The following is a 12,890-nucleotide window of genomic DNA, read 5'->3' on the forward strand; positions in this document are numbered from 1 at the left end:
TGTGTAGGTGTGGTATAAAAACACATTAAAATTTAATAATGTCACATTTCTTTCGACGATTTATTCAAATTTTTTAACTAAAAGACTGATGTAAACAGTAAAGCTGATGTTAAATTATATTAAAATGTAACGTATTTTTGGGAAAATTTGAAATTTGACAAAAAAAAATTCAATTGAAAATTAAACGAACTGCGATTCCTGTATCAGTTCAGCAAAAGCAGCATCAGCAAAATTAAAAATTTTGCGATTCCTGTATCTCGAATTCGCGTAACTCGTTCTCAAAATTTCCTTAGCTAACCTGGACATTAACTAATAGACGTGCGGACTGCTAATCTTTTAAACATTTTATGATGCAGTAGGAAGGAAATATGGGTGTCGCATGGATGGAATACGAATGTAGGATGGAATGGCAATGAATGAATTTTAAGCGTCAAAACGCATATTTAGTTAAAGGTGTCATCAGACCTCATTGGTATATAATGCATTCAGCCTGTCAGCCAGCTAAGCGTGTTTGTCTATTCACGCTATTAGCGCAATCGATTTTATTTGTAGAATCTTGTAGTATCTTGTTACTACTCTCAAATAATCTACTAAAATGATTCCGTTTTTCGGTCCCACACGACGATGGTCAATGGTAACTATGCAATTTGAAATTAAATATTCCAATGATTAAATTTTCCCACAACTTCGCAGACCAGCTGGCTTCCAAGAGATAGCGAAACAAATTTTGATATTAAATTGGAATATGTTTATTAAATTTTTCAATTTATGTAAAGTGTCAACAACGCTGTCTACTCAAATCAACGAATACGCTAGATAAAGTTACAATTCGTATCGTGTAGTGTTCCACAAATATTCGCACCAGTATAGCAACAGTACTCGTTGATCAACACGAACTTGTTTGAACTCCGAGGTGGTATGTACGAAAGTTTGCACCAATACTGGTAAAGTTAGAAGCTGCTGTATGTGGAATCATTCGTTTCCTTGGCAACGTTTATATGATCGTCTGCTGTGGTGCGCGCGACATACGATGGGGTGATTTCATGCAAGTCAAAACGCACAATGCTGGCACTGTTGTTACAGTTAGCGATGATAGCCAGCGAAGCACCGCATCTTCTCATAAAGCATTCGTTAGTACGGTGTTACCAAATTGTGCTTTCCGGTTGAGGCAAAAAGAAGAAGCGCACTGTTGAAGGTACGTTGGCAAGACGCTTGATGCAGCTGCTTTTACGGTGCCGTCTTTGGTGTCTTACTATCATCACCCTTACCTTTCGGTATTCACGTACGGAGGTGACTTGAACTCTTTTCAACTTGCGTTTATAACCAAAAATTGCAAAAAGTCGTCTTCAAGACAATTTTTTAAACAAAATTTGCTACACTTTAACACTAAGCCAAACCTTTGGTTATGAGTTTGATTTGGAAAACATTTCGAGAATATACATCGCTATTGGCCCGGCGTTGGTTAAGATCAGTGTAATTCGTAACGAATTTTCCAATGAACCTGAATCGTGATGTTTGCGCTTAGTTGACATTCTCTTTTTTAGACCGCTTGCGGTGAACCGAGGAATTCGATCGGAATGTATGTGTCCTTCGTCTGGAGAACTAGATGCAGCACGGGATTTGAGTTTGAACTCAGAGGATAAATGGAGTTGGATGGTTTTTTTAAAGCAGTCGGTCTATCTCTGAAACTGAGACATTCGATCTTTCCAAATCCACTTTGCAAATTCTTTACGAAAAGATGGCAAAGAAAAACGAATACAAATCAAATGAATTCAAGGGAGACCTTTTCTTCGACGCGATAGAATTCGATAATGCCTTCTGTCGATAATTGGTTTGCAGAGAAAAAGTGTAATCCTTTTCACCACCTTAACTGTAACTGTGTTGAGGAGCAAGCTTCAGGTGATTAGTTTGCTCTGTTGTAAAAAGTAACGACGCCAATGCGCTATGGGAAATGAAGACAGGAGCACTATCGCGCGCGCCAGCTCCGTTGGCGTAATGCAATCTTTGTTGTAAAATCAGTTAAGAAGAAACAGGAGTGCGAGTGCGCGTGTGCGCGCGCGACTGCATCAATCTGGTGCGTAGTGCTTGGGTTGGAAAGAGCAAATCGATCAAGGTGCAAGGTGCAAACCGGAGCATAAGAATGGGCTAAAAGTACTCCGTAAACCGTCTAAGATTCAGCCACACCACAGTATTGCAAAAGGGGACGGGGAGACCGAACTATATTGAAAAAAAACGCAACCAAAACAAGACACCAACAAGTAGGCGACTGCAACGTCGGCACTGTATGGCGACACACATTCGATGGAGTGACAACGATGACGACAAGCCGCTTTCGATCCATCTGTCGCCACCGTCGGCATATATTGCCATCGGATTCCTGGGTTCGTAGGGATAAATGGTTAGCGACACGGGCTGATTCGATGGTGTGGTACCTTCGGGGGCTAAAATGGTAATTGAAAACAGCAACACCAGTAACAACAATAAATCTCCTCAATCTTCCCCTCATTGCTATCCCGCTCACCAGCGCATCCCATGCTGCCCCGCCGCAGGTGAACAGCAGCAGCAGCACCAATTGTTGTTTGCCTGAGTGAGTTGGGAGGTTGAGATAGAATCAAAGAATTGCAGAAATCAGCCAGCCATCGAGGCAAGCCAGCCATCCGAGGAAAAGAAGAACTAAAACAGCGCTGAATCGTTCATCAAAGTAACCATCCATCCAAGAGAGCAGCAGGCTGGTTGGTGTATGCGGCACACGCAAGCAGGCAGACAGAGGCGAAGGCAACCCAACCAACCAGCATAATCTAATTGAGCACAAACCGACCGCTGCCAGCCGGCCGACGGTGGCGGCGGTGGTGGCGTGCCATAGTCGTCGGGGCCGTCTTGGATGGAGCCAGATGGAAAAGTATATTTTTATACCCGCACATATATGTTTGTGTTGTGTGTGTGTGTGTTTGTATGTGCGCGCGTGTTTGAGGTACATAATATACACACAGAGGAGCGCATCGCATCGGGGGTTTACGTTTTTTATACATCATTTTTCGTTCCTTTCCTTTCACGAACATCGTCCCAAAAACTACCAATTCCCTCTCTCTCTCTCGCTCGTTTCACTTCCCGTCAGCTCAACATAGTATCGTCTCCCATCTTCCGTCACCACAGAAATATTACTGTTGCGAATGTTCTGTCCGCTACTATCATGGACTTGCATATCGTCTCACCTGTTGGCTGTTCGTTAGTTCGGTAATGCCTAGTGGGTCTGTTGGGCGAGCGGTAGAATATTTTTTATTCGTAACTTACCAAGCCCCCAGCCAGCTGTCACGCGCCACAGCATGCAGGCAAGCATTTAGCGGAACTCTGCTGTATTTACACCGGATAGTAGAAGGTGCTGGGGACACGTTTTAAGGGATATGGAAAAGATTGAACATAATGGGTACGGTACGTAAAAGGACACCTGGGATTTGTTGGACCATTTGGACCATGACCGCATATAATGAAGAAGAACTGGATTGGTAAATGGCTACGTGTGCATGCGGTGGAGCAATTCGAATGAAGCTGTTAAACGATGTATGGTATTTAAAATGATTTCACATAATTTCGGGTATGGACAATTTTGCTCTTACTGACGACGTTCCATATTTGATGCAATCAAATGCTTTTAAACATTACTTGGTTCTTTTTTTGTTTAACAAGGTTTTTAAAACATTTTTTTAAATGTTATTATTTAATTAATCAATTATTTATAACTAATATAACAATTGATTAAACAAACAACATTCTTTTTTTTCTACTTGACGTAACGACCTACTAAGGGTCATGTCTGCCATTACTGGCGTACTAGACTTGATTTAACCACGTAGCCGGATAATCAGTTTTTGCTATGGGGGAACGGTCCGGATGGGATTTTGGACCGGTCCTGTCGTGTAGGACCTGCGCCGCTACCAAATACACTACTGGGCCGTCTGGCAGAACATTGTTCATTGGATTAAATTTTACAAAAAAAATATACTTTGATTATAATGTGCTTTTAAATAATGCTTAAAATGTTTTTTTAAACATGTTTTCCCGCAAGTTGAAACACACAGACACACACACACACACACACACAAACACTTTCATGACATCTGGAAATTCTGGTATGCTACGCAAGAATGTGCCAGCAGCGATTTTTTCGATTTATTTTCCACTTTGTCGATTTGTCACAGCAAATGTGTAAAAATAAAAACTTGCCCGTTTCCTGCCAATATACTACACAAATAACACAAAGAATGGATCCATGTGCTCGTTTTTTTTATCTATTTTGTTCCGTTCCGTAAAAATCCGTTCTGCATGTGTTCCACTGGGGAAATGATTTTCTTTTTTTCGTAGCCATTCGATGCGGAATGTGACGTTGGATATTGTTTTTCGAAACCGTCTATGCGATATATATCTTCATTTATTCTCAATTTCTATTTTTTAGCATAATTCTTTGGAATTGTACATGATAAAATGTATATATGTTTTGAACAATTTTGTCTAATCTGAAAAATGATTAGCACGACCATCACTCGAACATCATCACTAAATAGCAGAGCAATGTTGGTAGGAGATTAAACAGGTTTATTGCAATTTGTACACCTGATGTGGTTTCGATTGGTGGGTCAAAGAAATCTTACCAACTAACCCCACCAACCGGGTACAGGTTCACTAAGAATCTACCGGCCTCAAGTGAACTCTATGCATAACCCGTTTTATCGCTCCTCCCGTATGAAAGCAGCGAGCGCAGTTGCGAAATATGGCACATGGAATTTGTCAAACCTCCTCAATCCATTAGCATACGATGCAGTCTAGCAAGCGTTCTGTCCAGGCATTGGGAAGGGCGCAAAACCTGCAGCCATGTGTTGTGACATGTTGGCAAAAAGCTTTACCCAACGAATTTTCATACGACCTTCAGCAAAAATAGCCGGACAGAGCCGGATAGCTGAACAGTGTTACACGGTGGTAGCAGAGTAGTGTAAGCTTGTTTGCAATGCTCCATATTGTTTGGGGGGTATTGTTTGGTGTGTGTTGCCAGTTTACACGACATACCCGTAACGTGGGTTTTCTAGGAGTCAACAGAACAGGGAAGCTTGAGACTAAAATGTGAACGACTTTTATATGTGATTATTGTTAAACACTTCGTTTCGTTTCCCATAAGCAAGTTTTGGATTAACAATTGTTTTTATTTAAAAAATCATGGTACTGTACCCCTTTTTTGTTGTTTCTTTTTTAAATGGTTTGAGCAGGCGTTTTGCAATTATATGAAAAAGTTGAAAGCATTAACGGTGGTTTTTTTTCTGTCTTTTTAGGGATATTTTACACTGATTATAGAAGCATGGCACGATACAAACGAAACAACGACGCGATCACCAGGTAAATAATCCAGGAAAAGCTTGTTAGATTTAGTTAATGTACATTAAATATTTCGATTAAGTGACTTCGCTTCGACTGATTGTTCCCGCGTGAGCGTGATTGTTCCTATAATGCGCCAAGAGAAGCGGATGCTACTTTACAATTTTTAATTGGACATTTTTCATTGACTCGATTTACGGTTCGGTAGCGGCATTTTTCCTACTATACATGAAACGTGTACCACGGCCCAGGATAAAAGTTAAGGTCGTTATTCGTGTGTATTCGTCGGTGTAACAAACGGAACCAAAAATAGCGAAAACAAGAGAGCGAGAAAAGGAAGACGAGAGTGGGGCATTTTCTGGTGTTTCTCTTCATATACTAATAATTATGCATTTCTTTTCTCGATGGCCCACAGGTACCCTCATTTCCCGCCTCTCAATCCAGCGCATATTGGAAGTTTCGACCGACTGGATGGAAGACAGTTACAACTCATCGCACACGATGATACGGTATGCGTTCCGGGTGACGTGCGATCCGAACTACTACGGTGATGGTTGTGCCAATTTGTGCCGCAAGCGGGATGATCAATTTGGCCATTACACCTGCGCACCGATCGGTGAACGTGTTTGTTTGTCCGGCTGGCAGGGAGAATACTGTACCGTTGGTGAGTACTGCAGTGAAGGGACATACGCGGTTAGGGTATAACCAGCGCTGTGTAACATGCCCTGGGCCTCAGTGCGTTAAGAAAATATTAAACCTTGCTCGTGCTGAACGTATAGTGTGTATTGCTAATAGCGAGTAGCGATAGCAATAGCTTTATAGTATTTTTGTTTAAAATTTGTCATGTTTCTACCCATAAACGCATCGGTCGAATGTTTATCAAATTTATCGCTCCAAAATAAGGGCCAGTGGAGTGTTTTAGTTTTAACAGTAGAGCAATATGATACAGAGGAGTTTAGCTTAATAGCTTTTGCCTAGTGAAGATAATTAAGAATCTTTACAATAATAAACGCTGGGAAAAAGTTCTAAAAATTAAAGCTCCGCAGCATTTATAGCTATTTTTGTTTGCTTAATCTTTACAGCCCGCTGCACACCCGGATGCCTTCACGGACACTGCAACAAACCGAATGAATGCAAGTAAGTATTCGCCAGCTTACGCCATGTCACAACGTGTGTTCTTAAAGCAGCATGATTTTTTCCACTTTGCTTTATACTTACCTTCATCCGATGGCATCTGTCGCCTTCCCCCCGCATTGTGCGGTTACAAAATGCATCAGAGAAGCTCTGTATGTAATTAATGCGCCCTTTGCTCAACGTACCCCACCTCTTGACCAACGTGATCTGCTGCATTAAATGGCCAAAAACCGATGAGGTTTTAATATTTATCTTTCTTTCTCTCGTACTTTTCGTTTGTTTTGCCACGCTCTTTAGTTGCCAATCAGGATGGAAAGGTCCGCTGTGCGACGATTGTGAACCCTATCCCGGTTGCTTGCACGGCACATGCAAAAAACCCTGGGAGTGCGTCTGCAAGGAAGGCTGGGGAGGGCTGTTTTGCAATCAGGATCTAAACTACTGCACCAACCACAAACCTTGCCTGAATGGGGGCACCTGCTTCAATACGGGACAGGGTTTGTACACGTGCCAGTGCCGACCGGGTTACAGGGGTACTGAATGCGAGCTGAGCATCACGAGCTGCACTGATCAGCCTTGCCTTAATGGTGCCACCTGCCAGAATGTGTCGGATGGAGAGACCTCGATGGACGCCGATGGACGCAAGTATCAGTGTCACTGTGCGAAAGGTTGGATGGGTAGGCACTGTGAGCGGGAAGCTATCACATGTGCAGAAAAGCCATGCCATCAAGGAACGTGCGTCGACGTGGTAGCTACTTCTTCCTCTTCGTCATCCACAACATCGAACTTCCGGTGCGATTGTCCACCCGGGTATAGTGGGACGGCTTGTGAGATCAAATCTGGTGAATGCTATTCCAACTACTGTGCAAATGGTGGTACTTGCCACGTGGCCGGACCATCTTCCACTTCTGTCTCTACTTCCTCCGCATCATCATCATCATCGTCAGTATCACTTTTTGGAACCGGAAATAATAATAATGGATTGTTGATGTGTTTCTGTCCGGATGGATTTGTGGGTGATCGTTGTGAAGAAAATGTCGACGATTGCGTCGGTAATCCGTGCTTGAACGGAGGCACGTGCCTTGATGCGGAAAACCATTTTAAATGCCAGTGCATTCCCGGATTCATTGGAACGCATTGCGAGAAAAAGGTAGATCTCTGTCTCACGAAACCCTGCGCAAATGGTGGCATTTGTACAAATCTGGAGAATGATTATCGGTGCCAGTGTCGGGCCGGTTTTACTGGCAAGGATTGCAGTGCTGATGTGGACGAATGCATTTCGGCCCCCTGTCGGAACGGTGGCACATGCATCAATAGGGTGAACAGCTATCAATGCGTTTGCGCCGGTGGTTACCGTGGCCATTCTTGTGAGGAAGAGTCATCCACGGCAGTTCAGCGAGACGCTGCCGTGGATGGTGGTGACATTCATCACCATCATCATCATCCGCAGCAACAGCAGCGTTACAGCGGTATAGACGGAGTGGAGAGTAACAGTCGCAATGCTGATGGGTTAAGTAGTGGGCAAATAGTTCTAATAGCAATGTTCTCGATATCAACTCCTCTGTTGGCATTTATCGCGACTACGATCGTTATCTGCCTGAAGCGGAAGCGCCAGCGGGAGCAGGAAAAGGACGATGCAGAAGCGAGAAAACAGAACGAACAAAACGCATCTCATAATCTCTCCGCCTCGTCACACCACCATCATCATCACCATCTACAGCAGCAGCAGCAACAGCAGCAGCAACATCAACTTCATCATCAACAGTCCTCGTCATCTACTACATCGCAGAGTGGCCTGCTTCATTCCTCGTCCCAGCAGCAGCAGCAACAGCAACAGTACCATAATGGTTTTCACAATCACCTCCAGTCCTCGGGTCAGAAACGGAACAGTAGCAATACTCTTTCGAACTTCGACAGTTCGCATCATATGATTAAGAACACCTGGGATAAAAGCATCAACAATATGCCGTCTCCACCTACGACAGGTAGTGGCGGAGGAGGTGGTAGTGGCGGCGGAAGTAGTAGCAGTGGGAGCTGTAGTGCAAATGTTGGTGGTGCTGGTGGAAGCGTTGCATCCGCAGCACTTCTGCTCGGTGGTGTGAATATGGATGATAATAGCTGTCTCATGGCCACGACAGCTGTGGGTGGTGGAGGTGCCGCCGGTGGTGGTGGTGGTGGTGGCGTAACTAGTTCTGGTGCTTTATTATACCTAAGCGCCACGGACGATGGACCGACGCTGACGTCCTCATCGACATTGCAACGTGCCAAATCGCAGAAGCAACTCAATACAGATCCATCGTTACTGTTGCAGCAGCAGCACCAGCACCAAAACCATCATACTCCAATGCTGTCGCAAACATCTGCAACATCTCTTCAGCATACCTCAGCAAACGGCGCATGTGTAGGTAGCGGTGTACTGTCGTCTTCAGGCGCGGTGTCCTCTGTGGCAACGTCTTGTAGCAGTGCTAGTGGAAAAGATGTATTCGATAAACGCATATCAGTGTTGTCCGAATCGGGACGATTATGCCATTCCCGTTGGAACGCGGCCACACCGGTTGGTGTAGTGGGCGGTAGTCATACAGTTGTTGGACCTTGCAGTCCTCCACACATTTAATCACTAACGAGCACTTCTGTTACATAGCTTAGCCCTAGGTAACTGGTCGTACTTCACGTACGACGTACGATGTTATTACGAACCATTAATTTAATTTCAACCAAAAGAGATCTACAGAGAGAAAGATCGCAAAAATACGCGTATTTCTATGCTCTCTGCCAGGATATTTGCGATCATGAAGCAGGGTCATACAATTAGCAGCGTAATTGTTCTATATTCCCACAGATCCTCATGGAAACCTTGCAGGGTTTTTCGAATATCGGGATGTGTACATTTATTTTTGTTTTTTTTTAATACCCTAAGTATAGGCATTTTATTATCCTTAATTAGATGACTGTAAGAAACACATATTAGCGGATTCGTTGAACTGTTAGCTTTTCTAATTTTCCTATATGGCCAGATGTGACGAGTTCAGCACACAGATATTTGATCTTATGATCTCCTTAGTAGACGATCGAAACATTTTAGGTTGATCCACTATTTTCAATATTAAGGTTCTAACTTCTACGGTAGATAAAGCTGATACGGTGGTTATGCTGATGTATAACCAATCTTAACATTTTTTATTGGAAAAAAGGCTAGAAAGGTAGATTGCGTTGAACTTTCACTGCATCATTTCGTTTAAGTCAATAATGAAAAGTAAACGAAATTGGCTATGAAAATGGTCATGTTTTCTTGTATTGTATTGATTGATTAACCCTTTCTTGATATATTCAGAAGATTTTATGAAAATGCTCATAATCAAATGGGTTAAAAATTTCACCGTTTTTTTAACACAGTTCGGTGAACGCATGTCAGTTGGAATTGCTTGCTTGCAGTCAGATTTATTTCTTAAAATTCTAACTAGAGTTTTATTGGACAGATTACTTATTTTCTACATCGGGGATTTTATAACGCTAAACTAACTATTTCAAAAAAGTCTAATGGTATGTCCATTCGATATTTTACTGCAGTGAGCAGAATCCGTTTGGGATTTAAACAAATGGTGAAATAATTACATACGTAAATGTAATACTTGTAATAATAATTATTATAACTAGTAAACACATTATTGTCATAGATTCCCAAGAGTATATGCGATGGTGCATTGCGCTATTGCTGCACGTTTGCAATACATTTTTTTAAATATTATCTTAGCGACTGCAAATGGCCAGTAGGTACTTAATACAGCGTACTACCACTTTAAATGCACTGTTGTTGCTTTTGCATATCTATCACCGTTAAACAGAGTCAGTTCACTATTAGGTTATTGGTGTTTATTTGCATGTGTCATGCTGGGGGAAGTTACGAAAAACACACAGCGTAGGAGAAAACGAACGGGAATTCAGCAGAATCATCTCTCTAGTTGACAATCTCGCATATTTGTATGACTAGAAAAGGAACAAAAACGTGTGCGCGAAGAAGTACTGTTAAATGATAGCTACCTTGATAGAAACGTGCATATAGTAGTTGTATCAGTTTATCTCGATTCTTTGCCATGTAGCGTGTTATATAGAAACATATAAGAGAAGTATCATACCATTTTATACAAAGAAAAAATATAACTATTGATGTTCTCTCTTTGTGTTATTCCACTATATGTCTATTTAAAGATATCGTTTGTTAAATTAACAATACTTTCATTGTGTTACTGAAGCGCGAATCCGAGAAATTCGTGTGCTTATTTTTGTGATTTTATTTAAAATTATCTACCATCTTTCACCTTCGAATTTCGCTGTGTTAGCGAAGAAGTTATTGTGGGAAAAACTTCAAACATATTTAATTGTCGATCGGTACCGTTTATGATTAAACGCGCGATCATTGCTCTCTTTTATACGTTATGTACAAACAAAACATACTATTAAAAGGTTTTTTTTCACAATATAGAGTTTAGATTGCGAACATCTCCATCGACGACGTAATTATTTCGATAGAACACTCATGCAACGCATAATTTTCCTTTTTTACACCTAAAACCTGAGCAAGATGGTCACCAAGCAAATTTCTCACCTTTTCCACATTACACAGTGCGATGAAATACAATCAGTTTTTGGTAAATAATAGATAACAGGCCAACCAAGCGTTTTGTTGTGGCAAAAATGTGATACCGTGTAGTATGTAATGAAACATTCGAACGTGTGTCGAGTTGTAACAATTAAAGTAATGCTTCATAAGATGAACAAACAAAGCGAAAGATCAGCAAAAATATTGAGCATACAGAGGATGGGAATATCATACTTTGAGAAAACATCAGCATCAACGTATGCGTTCGTAATAAGGCCGAGAAGAACAAAGACTAAGTCAATTAAAGAAGAAGAAACAAGCTAAATATTAACATATCGCAAAAGATATATGACGTACGGCATAGTTTTGAAAACGAACTTAAAAATAGTAACATATTACCACCACTAGGTCCTGCCCAACCCCAATCACCCATGTGGTAACACAGCCAACAGTACTAGAATTATATCGCTATAAGGGAACGAAATGACTGAACTAAAAGTGTACATTTTATAGTAGCTATTAGCGTACGGTATTCGCAAGAAAAGATAATATTATTATTTGGACCCATTTATACTAATTAGCGTAAAATGTTGTTCTAACTATGCCGTCGCTATTTTTCGAGGGAAACCACCATTTTCACACATATCCTATTGAATCTGTGTACTAATCCTCATATAACCCTGTGCAACTCGTTCACACACGTGCAAAGTTCCTTAAACATGGCACTATGCATGTGGTTGTGTAATGGTAGGAAGCATTCAATGATTTACATTGAGCATTTACGAGGATGGATTTTACATAGCAGTACGATTGCAGCAAAGTGTACTGCAGTTACTAAGCACGCAGATTCATAATGAACAAGTTGGAAGCTGGCTTCTCTTATTGTAAATGAAAGTATATAGATGTATTTGTATTTGTCTATTTATTTTTACTTACTTGCCTGGTCGTGTCGTCGTCTATACTGCGTTGCACAAGCATCTTAACCAGGCAGACATTTAGATTGTATAGCATTTGTACCAATTTGTGTTATACTGCAGTATGGAAAGCAAATACGAGACTTTGTCCAAACCTAATCCGAAGAAACAATGTTGTAAAGAGAACAGCGGGGTGTACAGAAGCCAAAACAGTCAAAAGGGCGGGCATGAAATTGTTTCTTTACGTCTTCAGTCGAGGTTTGAAAATTACCTGAATTTAACAGTGTACGTGTGTATAGCAATGAACTTTTCATATCAGTAACTATTACATTGTAAGATTAATTGTATAGCAGTAACTTTGTAGAACAGGAATGTAATCGTGGATGGTGTGTAAATTATAAGGATCTACAGTTTGGATGTTCAGAATTGGCATTCTGATTTTTCTAACCTAATTAGAAATAAAAATTTAAAACAAATCAACTTTTTGACTTTGAATCATTGTTTCTTTGTCGTAACAATCCGAAGTATTGTGGGAGAATTACTTTTTCGAATATTTACGAGAGGAGTTTTGTCTTGTTTGATGATTTAAAATTAGGTAAGTATTTATAAAACTTGTTTTAAAATTAAATATATAAAATCCTAAGTGCTTCTTTTCTTGGTTTTGATATCTTATTTTATAGTTTCTTAACTATGGTATAGTTAAGAGGAGCGTTGGATTTGATGGTGCTGGTTTTTTTTCTCGACAGACCCGGTACAAAATCTCGTCCGGGAAGGAAAGCCATGTCTGTCATGAGAGGATGTCTAACTGTAGTTTCAAAAGACGTACCTTCTCTAATTCTTAAAGCAGTCAGTTCAGTCAAAGTTATTATCAGACAATAGGTTTTTAG

The 12,890-nt window shown here is 41.0% G+C and overlaps 1 protein-coding gene across 1 annotated transcript in view; it reads left to right on the plus strand.

The window, feature by feature from the left end:
- LOC128305850 (neurogenic locus protein delta) overlaps positions 1-12,457 on the plus strand; it is a 28,411-nt gene extending 15,954 nt beyond the window's left edge. Inside the window, exons 3-6 of the mRNA XM_053043468.1 lie at positions 5,319-5,382; positions 5,777-6,025; positions 6,444-6,498; positions 6,793-12,457. Coding sequence (XP_052899428.1) covers positions 5,319-5,382; positions 5,777-6,025; positions 6,444-6,498; positions 6,793-9,106 — 2,682 coding nt within the window. The 3' untranslated portion in view covers positions 9,107-12,457. The remainder of the gene's footprint in view (positions 1-5,318; positions 5,383-5,776; positions 6,026-6,443; positions 6,499-6,792) is intronic.
- The last annotated feature ends 433 nt before the right edge of the window (positions 12,458-12,890 follow it).

Source organism: Anopheles moucheti, chromosome 3 (assembly GCF_943734755.1).
Source record: "Anopheles moucheti chromosome 3, idAnoMoucSN_F20_07, whole genome shotgun sequence".
In the NCBI taxonomy this organism is placed as follows: Eukaryota; Metazoa; Arthropoda; class Insecta; order Diptera; family Culicidae; genus Anopheles; species Anopheles moucheti.